We start from the raw sequence: 21,411 nt of genomic DNA on the forward strand, positions 1-21,411 counted from the left end.
AGTCATAGCCGAAACCATGGAAACCATATCCTCCAATCGAATGAATACAATCTTCCCCAATCGAAGGCTTCGCTGAGGTGAAGTCTAAGATCACAACAACTCATATTGCCAATATATGCAATGCTGGTATGTGCTATCAGCGATCTCCGACGAGGATAGGATCCATGCCCCGTCTACCTATCTGTACTTGAGGTACGTAAGATATACGAACCAAGCTGATGTCCAGTCCTGCGTGTCGAAGTCTGCGATTATGTGACCAAATGGAGGTGGTTGCTGACAGGGCTCGGTATAACACCCCTTCAGCATCTCAAGAAAAGCAAAATCGCATTCCGGAGTCATCGCCAGACATATTTCTTAAACCGTGTTCACATAAAACGACTAGTGCCATCGAGCTATATACGCAATGCAGAGATACACCACCTGGCGAAATAGGTGATATGATCTCGAACCTCATTGGTGAAAAGAAGAGACACAGGCTGGCGCGCAAAGTAAGTATTCGAGTTCATATTGAAAAGTATCTCAGAGCATCACTCTTGAGCTGCCAACATACAAAGTCAAACTAAAAATAACGTTGCAATGAATCGTGGATGATGTATGTCTGTCTATGGGGTCTATAACCAATCGCCATTTAGACAGGAGGATTATCTTGGTACGGTGGGGGAGGCGCATCCGGATGCTGCTCATCCCCAGCCGTGGGCTCAGCCTCTTGGTTGGCAATGGGCATGCCCACCGGCGGCCGCCTCTGCGCTTCCTCTAGCTTCGCAGTCCACAGAGCAGCGCCCGTGGTCGACGTGAGCAGGAAGAAGAACGACAGTATAGGCACGAGCTGCAGCACCATGGCGATGGTGCCGAACCAAGTGTACTCCCACATCCTCCTCTTGACCTCGTGCTTGCTTTCCTTCTTGTTCAGACCGCGCAAGGCGAACCACCGATAATGCGCAAACGTTCCCAGCCTCGCACCCGTGATGATGATGAAGGCAGGCGTGCCGACAAAGGGGATCAGATTGAGCGGCAGGAAGACGATCAGCTCGATGATTTGGATCAGACTCCACGGCTGATAGACGGCGGCCGTGCTAGGCTTTCCGAGCATCTTGACCGAGTTCGGGGCGTCGGGAAATAGGATGCGATGGGGCGCGACGAGGTCGGCGAGACCTTTGTCAATGAGGGTTGCCTGTTGATGGTTCAGTTAGCTTTTTGACACAAGAAGCGCAAGTGAAAACCAAACAAGCGATGGAACAAAGTATACGTACATCAAAAACATCTACGCGACATTCATCCACGAAGAATCCCTCGAACAAACCCTGGATAATCACCAGACCTTCTCCCAACGTCAGCACCACGGCGTTAAACCATGCAGCGCGGCCATGGAAGATGGCGAGAAACGCAAACTGGGGCAGGAAGGCGAAGGTGAAGAGTATCGTATACACCAGGAGCGATATCAGCGACAGCGGTAGCAATCGGCTGATGAAGAGCGGGTAGTAGGCGGGGTGCCGCAGAAAGTAGTAGATGCCTCGCAGAGGGTACGATGCCGCGACCAGCGCTCTCTTTACATAATTGACAGGTCTTTCGATCGGCCGAAGAACATGGTGTAGATGACTATTAGGCCTGTGGCCTTGCGATACTGAAGAGGACATGTCTAGGCGGAAACAACACAGACTGTACAATTGGGAATGTTCGTGGTCAAATGCATAGGTGGAGAATAGAGGCGGGTTGAGGGCTGTTGACGCTATTCGCATGTGAAGGCAGAAGCGAAGGGCGACGCGAAACAACGGCTATGACGACGCTACAGTGTAAATCGCTCAGCGCGCAGACTGACGCAGTCTTTACACTGTCTGATTGCACTGTCCCCTCATTTGGCTGCCTCAGCGGATTGAAGCGTCTCACTTGCGCCGCCAAACCCTGCACCCGGTGACACACCCCTTGAGCGTCAGGGCACTTTAATTGTGCACTGAGGAGTTGGACTTGTTCGACGTAGAAATCAAGAATACATGCGAGAAGAGACACCAAAATCCATTTATGATCTTGATATTACCAGAACGAAGGACAAGTCATTATTAATTCTAGTACATTGCTGCTATTGAACTGTTTACCAAAAATGCTTACAGCTTATCAACCAGCTTCTGCGCCGTGTAGGATGTATTCGTTCCCCATGTCTTCGCAGTAGACTGTGTGCACCGAGTTAGTATATACTCAGTCAAATCCTCTTAATGGGAAAACGCATAAATCACTTACCTGGAGATACAAGACCCCATCCTCAATCTCGCACTCGCTGTACGAGTCATCCTTTAGCTTCTCGACGATACGGAACTTGATCTCGCCGCTCGTGATGACGTCGCGGAACCCCTCCTGCAGCAGGTCGTCGTCCTCGAACTTCTGCCACTGGAGCTGGCTCACCAGGCCCTCAAAGTACGAGATGGCCATGGAGCCCATGTACGCCTGCCAGTCCTCGCGCAGCTCCGTCTTCTTGATCTGGCTCTCGGCCTTGAGCGCGGCGAACACCTGCTCCCAGTTGGGCTCGAGCTTGATCTCGGGCCACGCCAGCAGCTCCGCGACCTTGCTGCGGATCGCCTCGATCTTGGGGTCGTAGTCCTGGCGGATGCCCGTGCGGGCCGCGAAGCTAATTGCGCCTTCGCCCGCGCCCGGCGCCGCGGGCGCGTTGTTCAGCGCCTTGAGCAGCGTGTCGCGCTCCATGCAGTAGTCGATGTTGCAGCCCAGGTTGGCCGGCGCGAACAGCAGGCGCAGGGCCCCGCGATCGTCCACGTCGACGCCGCCGTACGTGAAGCGCTTGGCGTCGTCCACATCAAACGCCAGGACGTGGGCGTGGCAGATGTCGTTGAGCTCCTTGAGCCCATCCTCGCCGTAGTTGCTCTCGTAGTTCTTGAGCTGCCAGATGGCGCCCTTGAAGTATCTTGACGGCAGGGGCCACAGGTCATGTAAGAAAGATTGCTCGAGGTAGATCAGGAGGGACGCATGATGGACACTTACGCTGCGATGCAGTCGCCCAGGGACTCCTTGGCGTAGCCTTCAGTGGCATACGCATATACCTGGTTGGGGTTCACTTCCATGGTCCATGGCACTGTCAGGATATCGGAAAGCTCCTTCTCATACTGGGCTTTCTTGTTGTCCCACTCGTCGCGCACTATAGCAAATCAGTGTTTCGACCCCAGATACGAAGATGTGTATTTAAACGCACAGTTCTTACGAAGAGCCAAAGGAAGCTTTTCGACGGGAGGTAGACATTCCGACATGTTGAGAGAGTATGAATCAGGATTAAAAGACCGAAGAGTTGTTGAGAGGGGTGCAATAAAGACTCAAGGCCGTATACTTCTGTACCAAGTGGTATGACGAAGACGTGTCAAGGTAAGAGACTATGACCTATCTTATATAGCCAAACGTCTCACAGGTACGTCGGGTACGAGGGGTCAATCCCATGCCTTTCCCTTCCCCTTTGGATTCATGGCTTGGAGCACTGTTGGATCTCTAGAATCGTGTCATGATGGACTGGCATCGCCAACATGCAACGCCTCTTCCAGGGGTCAGGTCAGCCGCTTAGGCAGCCCTACAGATACAGCTAGAGCAGACTACTAAACTGGGGGAGTTCGCTTAATTCCTGTGGGCCCCCAATAGTCTAAATGCAGTTGAACCGCCATAAGGGTCTTTTGGAAACTGGATGCGCGTCGCTCATTGACAGGATTGGCTGGGTGGTGCTGTCAAATTGGCTAGTCAGTTGGGGCCGACTTCAGCTGGGCTTGGCAAAGCCACTTATCTTATAAGCGCGGAATAACAGCCGCTACGGGGTTGCACAGGAAAGATACGGCCATCCGGTGTCATTAGGACTCTGCCTGGAGGCAGCGCCTCATTCGTTCTAGATTCTGGAGCCCACAGCGCAGGTTGGGGGGTGAGAGGGGGGTGAGAGGGAAGGCAGGCAGCCATCTTGAACACGTGGGTTACCCCTTTTGAAGACCAAGTCATGGCAATTGAACCCGGCGTGAGTCATGTCATTACCATCCACGTATCGCTCCTTGGAATAGTATTGCTTTCCTTTAGGCAGTAATCGAAGCGCAAACAATCGCAGCAACCCCTACAATCATGCCTGACCTGTAAGTTCTTCATATGTCTCGACACTATTGTTGGAAATTGACCATATGACTTTCTGATCCCGCCCCAAAGACCACTCAAGGTCCGTGTCGGCATCCGCGACAGCTGGTCCAGCGAAGACGCGCCCGTCCGCCAGTCTCTGAAGAAGCTGCGCGAGATCCTGGGCCTTGACGTCGCCGTCGAGCCCGAGTGGCCGCTCCTAGTCGCGGCGATCGACGACGACGCCTACCCGGACAAACAAACCCTCGTGCCGGCGGTGGCGCAGTGCGTGCGGGTGCTTTGTGATGTGCTCGCCGCCGTGCTTCAGGACGAGGAGGCCAACGAGGAGTGGATCGAGACGCTGCTGGAGCGCGCGGGCGGGCTTCTGCGCTTGTTTCTCGAGGTAAACACCAGCTAATCGAATCATGCAAAATACATGATATTAGGGAACTGACTTCTGCTGGCTGGCTATAGGTTCAAAGCTCGAAGACCGAGGGCTTACGATTGACTTGGTCAAACGACAGGAATGGCTTCGTGGTCACGCTACCGCGTGGGCAGATGCCCTATCTAACGGAGCTAGAATCCGTGCTCAGGGGCCAGCTTCTGAACTGCTTTAAGACGGACTCAGGCACATCACAATCCACAACTCTTGCTTCCCGTCCCGCCGCGGCTGCGGATGACTGGGCGGACGTATCGCTCGACACCACCACTGGAAAGGCAGCCGTTGTGGAGACCGCCAGGGAGGGCGATCGCGATGGCCGCACGCGATACGGGCCGCCAGCAAAAGCAGCATACGACGTCTTGCCAGACTGCAGCACTCTTGCGCGACCGGATGATCTGCTCCTCAAGCCCCCGTACCACCTCGTAGTCTACGATAGGGACAGCAGTGAAGTGGAGATACACTGTAGCCACAGCCCGTCGCTCCAGCTCCTGAGCGACTATCTCAAGAAATGGTGTAGGGTAAACCAGCAAAACCACAATAAAGTGAGCCTCCTCCACCCTCAAATTCTACATCGCCGTGGGAACGGGATGACTGCTAACTTTCGTCGCCCCCATAGCCGCCTTGCGTGGATATCAAGTTGCACCAATGTGCATTCGGGTTAGGCCTGATATATGATCGCCTGACCTTGTCGGTCGATAGACCATACGCGCAATATGGCATTTCGCCCATGCTTGTACTGTCTCTTGTTGAGGGTGTGCTGGGCTACCAAAATGTGGGAAGCGAAGCATCATGTTGGAAGTTTCGTAAAGAGGTGGAACTGAAGAGGTACGGTTCATAATGAGGGCTCAATAGTTCCTCATCAGATTTGATGGTATGAAAGTGCGGTTTTGGGCGGTGGTGCCAAGGCTGGGAGAAGAACGAAAGCCAAAAGACGCAAAAATGAATGACTACTTATCCTTCTTGATACCACAGAACACTGTTGTAAGTAGTTGATACCCCATTAAACCCCGTAAGCCTCGATCGGCCATCTATCCTGTGTCCTGTCTTATGCATCGAATTTGCGAACCTGAACTAGGGCCTCTCATGTGTGCCACACTCCTTGGTGGCGTACCTGGCATTCGGCCTGGGGCTTTTCTTTCAACCCCGAGGCCAGTCGCGATCGCCAAGTGTATGCATGTCCGTGCAGACAGTTGCCACGTGCCAGGTACAAGTGTTTGCTCCGGTCTTGTTTTGATTGCTATATCGTCTTGTTCCACAGAGCTCGCGCAAATCTCTGGTCTAATAGCCCACTTCCGTGCTCGTCCGAGGCTCAAGGTGGTACAAGCAAGGGCGGGAGTTGCTGCCACTAACTTGGCATCTTCATTCCCGATGGCCTAAGCGAGACTTCTCGCTCAACTTTTCCGGTTGCAGAGTGGTACAAGCATATGGGCGAGCAGATTCCATGCCCATCATCCAATTCTTGAGTCCCAACATAGGATTTATGGTATGGGATTTCTGCTGTGTAGATCCCACCAGAACCTGATCCAGATATCGAGCACGGTCTTTTCTTTGTCCTGTACACACCGGACCAACAACTGGTCTGTTATATAACGCAGAGCGAGTCTCTAGAATTGTGCTCTGTCCTCTTTGCTGTAGAAATGGCAATCAAGTTATCTTATGTTAATATATCGTTTCTGCCAGCCATAGTATCGAAAACCTCGACAGGATGGATAGCATCCATGATGAAGAAATAGCCCGTTTCGAGCGCCGCCAAGAAATCGGCAATTATCTCGATAATGGCATGGAAGCAGGATGGGTGAAAAACTCATTGGTTCCCAGGATGAGAAATCCCACAGACATCGGTATACGATCCGCCAGCTTCCAAAAGGTGTAGAAAGAGCTAACATGATCTCACGACAAAGCCATAGAAAAGTCAGAGGTTCAAGACACGATTGAATACGTCTTAGACATATATGTGGCCAAAAACCATCGTATAAGCTACGAGTCGCTTCAGCGAGCCGTGGAAGCAGTTAAAGGACTGTTCCTTGGCACATATGGGCTGGCAGCCTTGACTGAGGGCGTCAAATCCGCGTGTGACGATGACAGTGGGTGTTTCCGTCAATACCAAACCTCAACCATTTCATCCCACCCATCCCATCTTGGGGATACCCACCACGTGATGAGTTTAAGGATGCCACAAGAGATTTCGTGACCGAGAAAAGAACTGAGATTAACTCTCTGGACTCCAGATTATCCGCACCCCTATAAAGAGCAAACGCAGCCGGCACTGCTCTCAACGGAAACCCCGGGCTATGATCAGACACTCGCCCAGTTCGGGAACTTCAACCGTTTCTTCATGCTCCTGACAAAGGAGTGCAAGAAAGACGACAACAAACTCCCAGTCCCCATGCTACCGGCTTTCAAGGCCATGGATGCCGTCTTGAAGAAAGAGGGCTTGCCGTCGTACGATAAGCTTAAGGTGGCGGTGGGCTGGACTGAAGATTCCGACTTGGCGAACGCCATGAAACATGGAGATGGAAAGAATAAGTGTACAGAAATCAAACAAAACATGGACAAGATCATCACGTATTGGAGACGAAGATTGGAGCTATTGGAAATGGCGACCACGGCCTTGAGAGTAGAGGCCTAGCGGTGGTGACGACAAATAGCGCAATGCCATATTCTAATCAGTGTTGGACTTTGCGTTCTGTGCTTCAGCGATGACTTTCAATAAAATCGCAAGATTGCACATTCAATCGCCCGTCTAAGCGAGTCCTGTCTTGTCACCCACTTTATTCGGTCTTGTGGGTTTAGTAGGGTCAATGTTCGACCTATGACGTCATGGGCATGATAGTTGGCAGAGGTGGCCAACTCTATTCTGACTACTTCTTGTCACTCTGCTTCTGTCCCCTTCAAGATCAACATCCCATACGAATTGCCAGGCTTCGATTGATTGATATATCAACATAAAATTTAAAAGCTAAACCCATATCCACCAGCACAACATACCAATCGCCATGGACCCCAACAACCCCCTCGCCGACCGTGAGAAGTCGCTCGAAAACCAGTATATCAAGAACAAAGAGTGCGTTTCTTCCCCGAAACTTCCCGAGCAACAAGAATCTCCAGCATTTATGATTGCATGGTCGTCGGACATCACATAGCTGACTCTCGCATAGACAACAGATGGTCAAGGACAGGGCCGCACAAGCCGCGAAAGGGGCCAAGGATCAGGGCCAAGGGCAGCAGGCTGGACAATCAAAATAGCCGCAGCTTTGGAATAGATATCCCCCCGTCTGACGGCGAGGGTTCTGTGGCGGAACCAGGTGGGCTGATCGGAAGGGTCGCAGCGGTGTACATCGACTCTTGGCATAAGATGAAAAGCAACCCAATACAGTTGCATCAAGGCGCAGATACACCTCCTCTCCGTTTTGCAGATGTAGCGCCCAGGGGTTGGTGGCTGTTGATGGCCGCTTACTAGCGTGGTCGTTGCTTTTGGTACAGTAATACGGCAATTCGTCGCGGACCAACTGCATGCAACCTGTGGGGACATGTAACGAGAACCCTACGGAAGAGTATCGAATGCCTGCAGCCTGGAGTCAGCATGCTACTTCTCGTCCCATGCCATCGAGTTAAATAGGCCGTGGCATACAAATTTACTGCTCAAGTTGACCCAAATAACATTGCAAGCAATCCTTATATATACATCAGTCTTTGTCCCCCCACCCCTATCCAGCCCTATACTCAACATCAACACTCGCCACCATGGGCGACTCGGCAACGTCTCGAACAGGCTCCTGCGTATGCGGCGCTGTCCAGGTCCGGATCCAGGGGAAACCGCTGGAGATGCATTTGTGCCACTGCTCCACCTGCCAGAAATTCTCGGGTTCGGTCTTTGGTGCCTACGTCACTGTCCAGGATCCAGTATGTAATCATCCTCCTGCCTCGTCCATACCTCCCAGTCCAGTCCAGCTACGGGATGTCGTGGTCTGAAAACAATTTGCACTTGTTATAGAATCGAAACTGACAAGCACTTTCGCAGCAATTGACGATTACCGTCAAGCCGGGGCACGATGAAGAATCCACCCTCAAGAGGTACAAAGAACCTCCAAAGGCATCGGGCAACGTGAACGAACGCACTTTTTGCGGCATCTGCAGTTCGCAGGTCGCTTGCCGCAACACATCACTTCCAATCATGGTGATAGTGCCCCTGGGCATCTTGGAGCCGTACCCGTCGTCCGGAGGTGGCGCAGCGGGGACGGAGGGCCAGGAAGGCGATGCTGCCGACGACGTATGGAACTCGAAGCCTACGATTGAGTACTGGTGTGAGCGGAAGCGGAGCTGGGTTGGCGAGACTGGGGCGGAACTGGTCCTTAAGAGGCAACCGGAGCTTGACGAGGAGGTGGCTAAGCTCAAGAAGATTTTCGGGATGGAATGAGAGTACTGGGAATCCCTCACGTCAATACGCGAAAGGTTGTCAATATCGGCTTTCTAAGTTATTATGGATCTATCTTGACATAAAATAATATATTCGGTTCGGTATGCTACCAAGCTTGACAAATCATCATACAAGCAATGATGTATTATTGGACTGAGCTGTCATCGAAACACATGAATCCTCCGAGCAGAGATACTTGTACTATTCAAGTAAACCAATCTTGAGTCGAAGCAAGAATAACACCCAGCCTCCTATTTAATTCACAGCTCGATCAACCCTGATGCTCTAATAGAATCGTCCGAAGACTCCTGTTGAGGCCTTCCATGTTGAGCGGATTAGTCGTCGATGTTTGAAGGGTGCTCTAGATCGAATTAGCTTAGTCATTTTCCTTGTCTTCCATATTATATTCTTCTACTCACCCTGTCGGTAGCGTATTCGTTTCTAGGAGTGTTTGGAAACCCCCTTGGTTGATGGAGCGAATTGTTATGTTGCTGGAAGAGCCTTCGAAGCCTTCTCATCTGGCTAAGCATGTACTCATGAGTATGCATCGCATCCTCGCGCCTCTGGAGCACTGTATCTAGAGCAATAAAAATGTTCTCGGGAATCAGAGGAGAATCTTCTGCATCCACGATGTGTTTGGCTAGCATGCAGTAGTCATCAACGGCCAAGTGCTTTGAGTCTCCTCTTAAGCAGAGTTCTTCAAAACCCTGATAATGCTTGGCATAGTTGAGTAAGTATTCAGCAACATCTCTTTGGTCCTTGTGATATGTTTCACCATGGTGGTATGTTCTTGCTGGGGAGTACGGTTTCCGGCGGTATTGGGATTTCTTTCTCCTCCAGACAGGCGTCAATATGCGACGTCTTCGGTTCCAGGTCTGTGTTTGAGAATGGTCGGACGCCATTATGAATGAGTACAGTGGAATTGAATGAGGAAGAAGAGTTGCGGAAAAAGGCCAAGAAGCTACAATAATTTGAACTCCAGAGCCAGATGCGTGAACGTCTTCTCCTAAATAACCTCTCGAAATATGGTGTATATATATGTATTGATGCGTTTGCGCAACGGGGGAAGAGATATGGTCTACGTGCATGAATCACAGGGACCGTTCGATTGAAATTTGCGAATAAGGGGCTGCCACGTTGCTCATCGCCAAGTGTGCAACTGAATGGGGTGTGAGCTCTAGTCACTATATTTTCTTAATGATGACAGTATCGGAGACATTTCCAGGCTTTGTACAAGGGACATTGGGAATGACCGTTGCGCACGCGCTCCAAGTAGAATCAGGCAGCAATTGCTACCTGTTATCTCACTTCGTAGCGAAGATCATTAGTTCAGCGACGCAATACATAGGGGTTTGACCTGTCGGTGTCCTATTAATTTCAAGTCTGTAACTGTTTTGATTATCCAACATACGTTTTACAATATTGACTCCTATTTGTTCGTACGTGCATGGTGTGTGGTAGTCACCAGAGTGCCACATTTAAAGACAATTTATCATGCCACCCCTGGTGTGTATTACCTGTCTACTTCCATAGACTGTTCCGGCAAGAATTCATATAAATTGTAGATTGGCTTGCTTCGTTTTGAGGTATTAGTGAGAAGAGGCATAATATTGTAGTAAATGAAGATACGAATGCCATCTCGAGCATAGACTGAATATGTTTTACACGTCACACCATTGCAGCCATTCCATAGCCCACTTCGCCAAGATCAAAAGATAGCTGTTGTCCCGAGCATCTGTGATTCCCACGCGTGGTCTACCTCTTTCGGGTTTCATAACACGAGCACATCTCAGGAATAGGGCCAGGGTTCAACGGCGTCCCAATGCCGTCGCAAGGCCTCTCTGTACATCATTGCAAGAGCCGCACAACCAGCTGCCGCCCCAAACGTACCTATAGAGGCTCGGTAGTCTCTCATACTTGATGATTAGAATTTTTAGTCGGTAGTCGTAGTTTGAATGCGGGGGTATGCCGATGTGGCGAAGTCCAATGGGAAGTACTCACATGACCCAGATATTTCCCTTGTTCGCTCGCTTTTGAAAGACCCACCACACGTCTTTGAGTATGTTGATGAAGTGGGCATGGTTATCTTGGGCTCTCTGACGATATTGAATCGCCTCATCGAGAGCAGTGATAACGTGGGAAGGCACCTCGAATGACGGGTCGGATTCAGCTATAAACTCAGCAGCACGGATGTAGTCGGCGGAGTTGAGCGTGTACACCCGTTTGTGTCCGGTCTGCGGCTGGAGTGCACCGTGTTTGGCTTCATAACCAAGTCCCTTGGCAGTATCCTTGAGCCATTTCGCAACAACCTCAGTCTTCTGAGCATATTCCTGGTATAAAAGGGACCCATAGAGCTTGCTCATCTCGTAAGAATTTCTCGGGGTGGTTTGGACAAGTTAAGCAGACTTATCTCTAGGTACCAATAAGAAAAGTTGTAATTTGATAATTGTAATAGAGCTGGGTTTTAAGAATAGTTCAAGGCCATTGGAACTAAACAAGTAGGTTTGCCATATATGTATCCATAGCGACCTACAACATCCCCGATCAGCAAGTGGAAGATCAGAGAAATATTCTGTCTTGCTTGATTTTCCTGTCTTGCGTGGCATGTCTCTTTAAGCTTTAATGTCTCAGAACCACGTAGGCGACATATTCAAAATGTATTGAATCGCTTTTCTACCCCTAACTATTAACAATGATGTCTCAACCTATAACGAGGCAGATCTCCTTGACTGTCCAATATCTCCAGTAAGCAAGTGCGCTGTGATACCTTCTTTAGGGTATTTGAGGGTGGTTGAAGGCATGCATGAATTAGCTAAGGACTCTTCATGCAGAACCCCTGCCTCATGAATATCCACGTACAGAGGAAGTGGATAGGAAATGAAACAGTACGGACACATGGCTGCTACAATTTCGAATGGTTTACTCTGTGACCATCGTCGGAATATGAAATATATGGGACGACAGTTACCATGGGTACCTTCATGGGATAGTACCAGCATAGTACTCAGGAGATTAGATCTAAAGGATTTGTGTTGAATTTTATCCATAATGTTCACTGAATCATCAGTTACCAAGTATTTCGTAAAACCTATGAGGAAACCCATGACAGAGTCAAATAGATATTTCGTTACAAAACTCTAAGATATCCTCCTTGAATTCATATCCATATCGACATGCTGATCATTCTTTTGGTGTGGCTCATCTCATGGCGAATGACGTATTCGCTTCTTCCGTCGTCTTATTACCCGTTGAAGCCACATAAGTTCTCTTGGGTCTTCGGTCCGGTAGAGTTGGCGTTGCATCCGGTATCCCCTTTCTTCTCGGCCTCATCAAAGACTCTGTCCACCGTCTTCATCTTATCTAAGAAGTACTCATGGCGGCTATCCACCTCACCTCTCAAGTCAATCATGACTTTCAAGGTTCGGCGGAATTCCTGGTATTGTTTGCAAGCAAGATGGGCTTGGCAACCCCCACCGTGGCAACGACACTGGTGAAGCCGGCCAGCGAGGTACTGCGCAACGGGTATGTAGTCCTCGATTTGCATGATATAGTTGGAGTTTCTGCGGGGCTCTAGGCGGTAACCAAGCTTCGACGCTGTTTTACTCAAGTATTGAGCAACAGAGTCGGTCAGTTCTTTGTATTCTCTTATCAGTTTGTGAGTCGACATGGCGAAAGGATCTGTTTTGCTATTAGTATGAGCCAAAATGATTAGGGGAGTTCATGCTGTGGATCCAACCTGCGATGTTTTCAGATGTTTTGATATCTCCACCTTGGGATACCAGACTTCCCGTACCCAGTGACTTGAGGCTGATCTCGGTGCAAAAGCTCCTTCTAGTCAAATGACTTTTGTTTTGCTGAGTCTGACATACACAGGATGCTGTCACTAATGGGGCTAAAACCATGGCATATATAGTGGAAATCTGCTAGGAGCAAGCAGCGTAGACACTTCGGTGAAAGTCTGGCCCATGATTTCGCTTTGCGTCTCGCAGCATATCGATGAACCTAGTGAAAAATAGACATTCTCTAGATTCTCTCTGATATACAATGTTCAGTCGTGGACCCGAAAGCAAAGGCAAAGCAAGGCAGTTGAAATCTAAATCATTCCAAGCCTAGAATATTTGACTACAGTGGCAGGATACGTAGAAACAGAAGGGCCAAAAGAAGACTAAGAGCAAAGACTTACACCCTTCGCATTCTATCAAACCGGTGCATCTGGCCGCGGCTAGAAACAAATCTCTAAAGCGTAGTAGTGCTTGCAATGATTTGGTATTGAAGTGTCTTAGACACCTTTGTGGCATATGCCTTCCAGTTTTCTCACACCAGAACGTGACACGACAGGAGACCGATTGTCAAAAAGGCTTCTGTTCGGATTCGATTCCAGAGATATGATGAGACTTTATTACTGACTCTATGACTGCTCCGTTCTTGTCTTCACTCCACCAACCTACGAATAAGCTTATGCCGGTACGTAAAGCTCCTCGCCCTCTTGCCAAAGATGTACATGGGCACAGTCAACAGCACGACGCCAATGGTGATGCCGCCGATGACGAAGAAGACCTGGCGGACGCCCTGGGTGGCGATCCAGTCGTTGATGTAGAAGGTCATGCCGAAGGCGAACATGTTCTTGACGAAGTTCATGGCGGCGAAGGCCTCGGCCGCCATGGTGCGGTGCGCGTCCGACACGTACGCCACCACGCCCGTCGTCCCCAGCTGCACGCCGAAGTTGATGAAGCCCATGCCCACGACGATGGGGATCGGCCACGGGTCTTCCCGGTACAGGCTCTCGCCCCAGGCGAAGAAGCCCGTCACCGTGAAGAGGAGGTAGGACGTCATGATGGGTAGGCGGAACTCGGGTTCTGTTGTTTGGTGTTCGTATTAGTAGAGGTCGAACCATTAGGGAGTAGTGACTTACCAAACACTCCATTGTTCTTCTTGGACATGAATTTGATGCATCCATCGACGATCGGTCCAGCAAGGGCAGTGGCGATCAGGGTCGCCACGAACGACGACAGATTGGAGGCTCCCACGGCCGCAACACTGAAGTTGTAAGGGGGTGCCGAGAAGATTTGCGAAAGAGTGACCGAGATCAACACTAGCCACGAGATGCACGTAGTGAAGAGAATGGTAGCCCAAAGAACCACGGGCGAGGCCATCATGGCGAAAGGCTGCAGAAACGTCCGCCAAAACGAGACCTTGGCCCAGTAGCCAGAGTATGGAAGCAGCTCCCGGAGATAGCTCTTCTTCGCCTCGGTAACTGGGGCAGGAGTGGTGAAGTCTTCGACATGCTCCGCCTCGATCTTCTCGGCCTTGTCCACCACGGCGGCTTTGTCGCCCGAGTCAATATCGATGGCGCCCACCCGGTGGAACGCCGACTCGGGCATCCAGAAGAACGTGATGAGAAACTGTACCACGAAAGCGGCACCCATGGCGTGCAGGCACGTCCGCCACGAAGCGTACTCGATAATCGCACCAGCTGTGACGTAAGTTAGTGACATGCAAACGAGGCCACGGGTTGAGATCCGCCCCCAAGAGACATACCAATAGGAGAAGCCAAGTTGATGCCACCCAAGACGCCGAGATTGAATATCGCGGTCCGATACCCCCTCTCGTGAACGAACCAGATATCTGCGATGGACGCCGGGACCAGCGCCTCCATGGGCGCCATGCAGAAACCGCTAATGGTGCGGGCCGCGACCAGAGACCCGAAGCTCGTGGCCTCGGCGGCCCAGAAGCTGGTGACGAACAGGCCGATCGAGGTGATCAAGTAGATAGGCCGTTTGCCGACCTTAACCGCCAGGGTGTTGCAGATCAGGCTGCCGGCCGAGATGGCGGCGATCATGGCGCCGTTGCAGCCGAGGGTGAAGCGCTCGAGCGGCACGTCAAACTCCTGTGCCAGGGGTACGAAGGCGGAGGTGAGAAGGGGACCGACGGCTGTGGAATGGCGATGTACATAGTCAGCCGCATAGCTCGAGATCTTAATGCTTGCATACGGATAAGGGGGAGTGATGATGAAGGGAGAGAACTTGTCATACCTCCTACACAGCCACAGCCATACGCAATGGCGACTGTGAAGAGCTCCTTCTTCCACCGTGGCCAATTATAGGGATCATTCGGCGACTCGGACGGCTGCGGAACCAGAACCGTCTTGCCTGATGGATCGTGTTTAAGTAGGTTTGAGTCGACGCCGGCTGAGACCTCGAGGTCTACACGACCTAGCGTGCTCAGGGGCGATGTGCCCGGCACATGCTCCAGGTGTCTGTCTTCGAGAATTCCGAGAGGCATCTTTGCTTCAAGCTCGCGAGACTGTGTAGATCTCAGGGGCTATCTGGAAGCAATAGGTAATTGAACAGCAATATCTTCCCTCTGATTGAGCCTTCATTGGGGGTTTGGAGATGAGAGACTAAATATTGAATCGGTCATCTACCTACTCAGGATCCTTGTGGATACCTGCTAGCCGCTATGTTTCGCTAAAAGCTGGGGGTGGTCCCCTTTCCCCCACATGATCATCAGCAGTACTACCAACCTGATGCGGAGAAAGCTTCACATAGTCGGCGCGATAGTGGACCTTGGCGACAGGCGAGGTCTCAGCCCTCGGACTCCTATTGCTTATCACTTGGCCCTCTAGCCCTGCGCGCTGCGGGGGATCCCAGCCCATCTCCACTTTGGGGTTGCGATCCGAATCCGCGCCGTAGCATTTGCGGGGGAAAGACAAGCCAGGATCTTGTAACTAGCCATGTCGGCAATTGCTTGTGCTACGTCACCCGCCTGCTTCCGTAAGACACGTCTAAGCATACCCCAGCCGCCAGAAGTTGTCCAGATTGGCCTTGCTGTCCGCGTCCACATATTCCAGGTGCGGCCGTAGAGTCACGCTGTCGCCGTGGATCTCGGCCACCGTCCCGGTCGTACTTCTATCCCCGAGCAGCTGGGCCACGCCCTTTACTAGGGTCGACATGGGCGTCACCACCATTTTTGTGAACAAGTCCTTCGACGGCGCAATGTTCGTTTCTATTGTCTGTCAGCATGTGCGCTTTATTTTGAGCCACGGGGCATACCTAGAACTGCTGGCGCCAAGGCGTTGATTTGGATCTGGCTCTTTTCGAGGGCCGGGCCCAGTGAGCGCACCAACGCAACCACGCCGCCTTTGGATGCTGCGTAGAGCGGCGCAACGGGGAACGGGTAGATGCCCGCATTGGACGCCGTGCAGATTATGGCGCCACGTGAGCCATTTGACGGACTGGGTTGGTTCTTCGACATGTAATGAATCGCCAACTTCACAGCTGCAAGCAGACAAGGGGAGTACGTTAGTCGTTCGTGCCTGGAGACATAGCAGCTGTACGTTAGAATAGGAAAGGTGCACTTACTGTAGACGACGCCAGTCATGTTGACATCCAGGGTCTTCAGGCTTGGCTGCGAGGGCTCCTCTTCCTCTTGCGCGAGCAGACTGGAGGATCCATGCTCCGATATGCCCGCGTTGGCCATAACCGCATCGATTCGGCCCCGGCTTGCATAAATATCCTTGAAAGCCCGGGCAAGCTCGTCCCAGGATGATACGTCACTCTTTTTGAAGCTGACCGTGGCGCTGGGGAACTCGGAGGATAATTGCTTAGCCACGGCCTCGCCAGCTTCCGTACCTAGGTCCAGTATATAAACGTGGTGACCTTTGGAGGCAAAGTACCGTGCCATCGCTAGGCCGATACCACTGGAGCCTCCCGTGACAACGGCTGTCTGCCTAGGAGAGGTTTCCGCGGAGCCGTTCATGTTTGCTATCCAAGCTTGGCAATAAAGTCGAATATGCAGTTGAGGAGGACTGGTGGCGTACTTCTGAGAGCTGCAGCTCGAGTGTGTTTGCTAGGTGTTGCTTTTATGGACACACGGAACTATGGACTTCCCGTTAGTGGGATGCATGGTGATACAACACCCCCGCGCCGTTGACAGACTTCATGGGCCAGTCTTCGCAATCGAGTCCGACGCAGCCCCTCAATAGTTCGCAAAGGTGGGTATAGATCTGGGGTGTATGCACATTCTATTCATGGAGTCTCCACTCTCAACCCCAATCTACTGCCCAATGTTACATGCCGAAGCCAGGGTTTTCGGTCTTTTCTTTGACGACCGGTGGATCTGGCATATGGATGGTGGTCCAGAGATCTGCCCCCGAGATTTGCCCGCTTGGCTGTGCTGCAGGTGATGAGGCATTATCGTATGTGCTACGTAGCACAGCTTGAAGCAAATGGATGGAGGGCGGTTGGGTCACACAGCTGCCCCTTATCCATGAGCGACTTGGTACCAAATACAGTTCCATGAAAGGGATTTACGCATGTCTATCAGGTACGAACTGCCCGTGTGCATGACTTACATGTGAAAGCAACCGGAACATATAGCTGGTATACTGATGGTTCAGGGGTGGTAAATCATGTGGTGATGAGACCCTAACGCTTGGGGTAGCCTGCTGAACGAAGTGTGGCGTTTTGCATTACCTGATGGCAAGTGTTTTTGATATTGACCTGGATTCAGGAGAGCCCTTTTCTATAAGTCCAAGCTCTGACAACCGATTGTTGTTTCTCCAGCCACGAACTAAACAACCCTTTGGCATCCGCCAGTCAATCCACCCCTGACTTGACTGTCCGACGATCACTTCAAACTTAAAAGCAGAACGAGGGTCTATGTTCCCCTATTACTCTAGATATGACAATAAGTAAGCCATGTCAATCCTGTAAGGCCCTCATCGAAGTTGCTAGTTGAGTTTTCCCTTTCTTGAAGCACCCGATGTGATCTGAAGAACAATTCCAGAACGCATAATTGTATATTAAAGGGTTATCACGAACACCACACCACTTTGAAACCGTCCGTAGCCAGTATGCTCTCACTTGTATCTATTGAAGGAAGCCGTGGGATAGAGAAACGCAGTATCGTCGCAGGAATACTGGACTGCTTTCAGGAGGGCCACTGTCCAAGAGCAAAGCAATAAATTACAGCACACAGTGGAGAGAATGTCTTGAATGGGGTTTACGGGAAGTCGCATTGCCTTATATCGGAGCTCGCTTCGGAGCGGTCAATCGGAGGGCGCGATTGGGACGCCGACATGTCAGAAACCAAAGAGGGTCCACTACGATCGATTCGGGAACATCAAGTGCGCAAGAAAAGCTGCTCTTCCCCCATTCATAGCTTGTGTTAATTACTTCAATACGCAGAAGGTCGCCAATGAACTTCAAGCCGCCGTGGAGTGTACGTGGACTGTCACATACCGGCCCCTCAAACATGGAGGCAATCCAATCCTCCCCCGCCCAGCGGGCAGTCTCCTGCCACCCCGCACCGAACAAGAACGAGCCCGGCAGCAGCACCACCGGGATCGGATCCGCCACCGGACAGCATCGAGATGTCGGCGAAAAGGCAGCAGAAGCAGGCCCGGAAAGCAACACAGATGTGCAGTGGAAGCCGACCCGCCGCTTCCTCCTCGCCTTCATCTCGCTGCAGCTCGTCATCTCGGCCGTCTGCCTCGAGGTCACGGCCCTGCCCACCGCGCTGCCCATCATGAGCGCGGAGCTCGGCGCCACCGCCCTGCAGGCCTTCTGGGCCGGCACCAGCTACATGCTGGCCTCGACGGTCGTGCAGCCGCCCGTGGCGTCCATGTCGCACATCTTGGGGCGTAGGGTTGTGAGTTTGCTTGTCTTTAGCGGGGGTAGCACCCCACGTCATCCAACTACCCTCGCGGGGTATCATACTCCTGATGTCGTTTGGTGGCTGACCGTGTCCGATTGCCTCGCTAGATGCTGTATCTCAGTGCTGCTGGGTTCGGAGGCGGCTCGCTGATCGTGGCGCTCGCGAAGAACTTCAATGTGGTTTTGGGTGGGAGAACAGTCCAGGTATGTGCTTCCAATGCGATCGCGATATCGGACAAAATTTGCCCATAGATGCTAAATCTACACCATCGTCGTGTTGTAGGGTCTTGGCGGTCAGTACTATCACCCTGAGTTTAAAGGGGGCATCTATGCTCGCGGACAAGGCAGTCGTTAACTCAATCAATGCGGATAGGTGGTGGACTCATGGTGCTTGTTGAGGTACGAGGCTCGAAGTAATATAGGGTAAGATCACAGCTCGCTTACACTGATCTTCTCATCCTTACAGATACTCATATCTGATCTGATCCCTCTCGCCCATCGAGGGATCTGGTTCAGCATCAACTCCATCATGTGGTGTGTGGGCACCGCGGCTGGCCCCTTGGTCGGGGCAGCTTTTGCTCAGTATGTTGTGGGTGATATCACTCATCCGAAAACTGCATGCAGAAATGCTAACCTCCAAAGTCCTGGCGCTGGATCTTCTGGATAAACTTGCCTATTGTCGGACTGGCCATGATCTTCGTGACCTTCTTCCTGAAATTGGAGACATTGCCCGGCCACATCTTCGAGAAGCTCGGTCGGTTTGACTGGTTGGGCGCAACCTTGTTCTCCGTCAGCTCCGCCGGGTTCTTATTTGGTATTACCACAGGAGGCGTCATGTTCGCATGGTAAGTCTGAAGCTCTAGGTCATGGAGACCATCTATGTTCACCACCAGTGGAGAAGTATGCAAGCTACTGACATAAACCACAGGGGTTCGTATCAAGTGCTCATCCCACTACTCATTGGCTTGTCGGGAATCCTAGCCTTCATCTACTGGGAATTTAGCTTCGCTGAGGAACCAATTCTCGAGAAACGCATGTTCAAGACATTCACAGCTACGTCGACATATGTGGGATGCATGTTGCAAGGGCTACTAAACACAGCTTCCATCTATTTCTTGGGTAAGTGGTACTCGCGCGAGACAGATTTCTCGGACCTACCCGCCTCATACAGTTACATCAGCTGACCAATGCCGTTGAACACCATCAGTATTGTACTTTCAAGGTGTCAAGACGTACTCCCCTATCATGTCTGCCGTCGGACTGTTGCCAGTGACGATACACCTCTCATGGGCAAGCACGGCCTCAGGATACGCCGTGGGCAAAGTCCAACGGTACCGGTGGGCGCTGTGGCTGGGCTGGGTCCTGTTGACAGTGGGATGCGGACTGCTGATGCTGCTGGGCCCGGACACGAGCGTGGTGCGCTGGGTCTTCGTGCAAACGCCCCTTGGTATCGGGACGGGCATACTGTTCACGCCGCAGATCCTGTGCATCCAAGCGAGCACCGAGTACGTAACTCACGTTACCATCGCCCCAATCGTAGGGCGACCGCCACATCAATTACTGACAAAGAAACATACCTCAGTTCAACGGGCACGCGGCGGCCTTCTTCTCCTTCATCCGCGTGTTTGGGTCGGCCGTAGGCGTCGCGGTCTCGGGCGTTATATTCCAGAATGCATTCAAGCATAAGCTGGAGGACATCCCCCAGTTTGCCGACGTCGCCGAGGAGTATTCCCGAGACGCCACCCTGATCGTCGAGGTCATCAAGGAGATGGACACCGGCAGTACCGCGAGGTCCCTCATGATCAATGCGTACTCAGAGTCTTTGGGCGCTATCTGGATTACGCTCCTTGCGTTTTCCGCTGCGGGGATGCTGTTGAGTTTCACGGTCAAGGGGTACTCGATGTCACAGGAGCATGTCACGAAGCAGAAGCTCGTTCAGGGCGAGAAAACACCAGAAGCCATGACGGAGAGAGGGGTCCTGGAATAAATTGCGCGAGAGGTGGCTACAGCGAATTTTCGTTCACTGGTGGTACCAAAGCTTGTGTGCCACTCCTATTGGCTTAGTGTAGGCAGGTGAAGCATCGTTGACTGCGGGCACCACCTTCAATGGGGGACAACGAACAAAGTACTGTATGTTAATGGGCTAATAGTGTAATATAAGGGAATATTGATATGCAAAATAAGAATAACAGGGACCCCGCGAAACGTTTTGTTTGCAGCGATGCCCCGGAGAATAAGACAGCAAAAAGAGGGAAAAAGTAAGGTTGACAGTATCTCATTGAATGAGATGCATCAGGAATTGAGCCCGATGCGGGGGTCGAACCCGCAGCCTTGAGATTAAGAGTCTCACGCTCTACCGATTGAGCTAACCAGGCAGAATACGTAATTCGAATGATTCGATGTTGAAGCTGAGGCGACTTATTGAAGTATTAGTAGTAACAGTAGCTTGGTTGGACATGGACAGTATGGAGCATGGTGGTGTGTTCGGGAGAGACGGGCTGATGGCAGAGTGACCCGTATCAAGTGAACGCTCGTTTTGGTGTGCAGACACTGAATCGAAGATCCTACCGAGGCAGAATTTCAGGCCCAGTTGTCTGTTTGATGTCGAGAGGGAACCCAGTCATCAACCAGTGCCCAACACAAGATCCAAGATTGGCCTTGCTGATCCCGTCGCTTGGAGATGGAGGATGTGCTTATGGAACTTCGGTTATGGTTGGTAGCGACTTGTGACTCGTCACAGCGACGACCAAAGTTTGGGTCGTGGTGGGCTGACCGCCGGTTTCTTCGTTGCACTCAATCTAATCTGCTTCGGCACCCGA

At 51.6% G+C, this 21,411-nt stretch overlaps 10 protein-coding genes across 10 annotated transcripts; 4 read left to right on the top strand and 6 right to left on the bottom strand.

Moving 5' to 3' along the window:
• Window positions 1-628: 628 nt before the first annotated feature.
• On the bottom strand, window positions 629-1,634 carry PG985_002464 (uncharacterized protein; the record flags this gene model as incomplete). Its single annotated transcript, XM_066822233.1, has 2 exons — window positions 629-1,171; window positions 1,251-1,634. 2 exons carry the CDS (start codon window positions 1,632-1,634, stop codon window positions 629-631), a joined length of 927 nt encoding a protein of 308 aa, XP_066689665.1.
• Window positions 1,635-2,099: 465 nt separating this feature from the next.
• PG985_002465 (uncharacterized protein) lies at window positions 2,100-3,248 on the bottom strand (the record flags this gene model as incomplete). The annotated part of the gene is made up of 4 exons (XM_066822234.1): window positions 2,100-2,165; window positions 2,233-2,908; window positions 2,986-3,139; window positions 3,194-3,248. 4 exons carry the CDS (start codon window positions 3,246-3,248, stop codon window positions 2,100-2,102), a joined length of 951 nt encoding a protein of 316 aa, XP_066689666.1.
• Window positions 3,249-4,089: 841 nt separating this feature from the next.
• PG985_002466 (uncharacterized protein) lies at window positions 4,090-5,357 on the top strand (the record flags this gene model as incomplete). The annotated part of the gene is made up of 4 exons (XM_066822235.1): window positions 4,090-4,100; window positions 4,171-4,480; window positions 4,552-5,061; window positions 5,136-5,357. 4 exons carry the CDS (start codon window positions 4,090-4,092, stop codon window positions 5,355-5,357), a joined length of 1,053 nt encoding a protein of 350 aa, XP_066689667.1.
• Window positions 5,358-6,905: 1,548 nt separating this feature from the next.
• On the top strand, window positions 6,906-7,148 carry PG985_002467 (uncharacterized protein; the record flags this gene model as incomplete). Its single annotated transcript, XM_066822236.1, has 1 exon — window positions 6,906-7,148. One exon carries the CDS (start codon window positions 6,906-6,908, stop codon window positions 7,146-7,148), a length of 243 nt encoding a protein of 80 aa, XP_066689668.1.
• Window positions 7,149-8,263: 1,115 nt separating this feature from the next.
• On the top strand, window positions 8,264-8,936 carry PG985_002468 (uncharacterized protein; the record flags this gene model as incomplete). The annotated part of the gene is made up of 2 exons (XM_066822237.1): window positions 8,264-8,422; window positions 8,541-8,936. 2 exons carry the CDS (start codon window positions 8,264-8,266, stop codon window positions 8,934-8,936), a joined length of 555 nt encoding a protein of 184 aa, XP_066689669.1.
• A 271-nt stretch (window positions 8,937-9,207) lies between these two features.
• Window positions 9,208-9,838, bottom strand: PG985_002469 (uncharacterized protein; the record flags this gene model as incomplete). The annotated part of the gene is made up of 2 exons (XM_066822238.1): window positions 9,208-9,297; window positions 9,356-9,838. 2 exons carry the CDS (start codon window positions 9,836-9,838, stop codon window positions 9,208-9,210), a joined length of 573 nt encoding a protein of 190 aa, XP_066689670.1.
• Window positions 9,839-10,933: 1,095 nt separating this feature from the next.
• Window positions 10,934-11,299, bottom strand: PG985_002470 (uncharacterized protein; the record flags this gene model as incomplete). The annotated part of the gene is made up of 1 exon (XM_066822239.1): window positions 10,934-11,299. One exon carries the CDS (start codon window positions 11,297-11,299, stop codon window positions 10,934-10,936), a length of 366 nt encoding a protein of 121 aa, XP_066689671.1.
• A 2,068-nt stretch (window positions 11,300-13,367) lies between these two features.
• PG985_002471 (major facilitator superfamily domain-containing protein) lies at window positions 13,368-15,218 on the bottom strand (the record flags this gene model as incomplete). The annotated part of the gene is made up of 4 exons (XM_066822240.1): window positions 13,368-13,792; window positions 13,849-14,409; window positions 14,475-14,867; window positions 14,969-15,218. The coding sequence occupies 4 exons, from the start codon at window positions 15,216-15,218 to the stop codon at window positions 13,368-13,370; spliced, it is 1,629 nt and encodes a 542-aa protein (XP_066689672.1).
• Window positions 15,219-15,720: 502 nt separating this feature from the next.
• PG985_002472 (uncharacterized protein) lies at window positions 15,721-16,694 on the bottom strand (the record flags this gene model as incomplete). The annotated part of the gene is made up of 3 exons (XM_066822241.1): window positions 15,721-15,941; window positions 15,989-16,251; window positions 16,294-16,694. The coding sequence occupies 3 exons, from the start codon at window positions 16,692-16,694 to the stop codon at window positions 15,721-15,723; spliced, it is 885 nt and encodes a 294-aa protein (XP_066689673.1).
• Window positions 16,695-18,191: 1,497 nt separating this feature from the next.
• Window positions 18,192-20,579, top strand: PG985_002473 (Major Facilitator Superfamily protein; the record flags this gene model as incomplete). Its single annotated transcript, XM_066822242.1, has 9 exons — window positions 18,192-18,587; window positions 18,701-18,796; window positions 18,845-18,885; window positions 18,937-18,991; window positions 19,059-19,181; window positions 19,235-19,437; window positions 19,521-19,711; window positions 19,800-20,128; window positions 20,175-20,579. The coding sequence occupies 9 exons, from the start codon at window positions 18,192-18,194 to the stop codon at window positions 20,577-20,579; spliced, it is 1,839 nt and encodes a 612-aa protein (XP_066689674.1).
• Window positions 20,580-21,411: the final 832 nt, after the last annotated feature.

This window comes from Apiospora marii (genome assembly GCF_038362585.1).
Source record: "Apiospora marii strain CBS 49790 chromosome Unknown utg000002l_segment0_segment0, whole genome shotgun sequence".
Classification (NCBI taxonomy): domain Eukaryota; kingdom Fungi; phylum Ascomycota; class Sordariomycetes; order Amphisphaeriales; family Apiosporaceae; genus Apiospora; species Apiospora marii.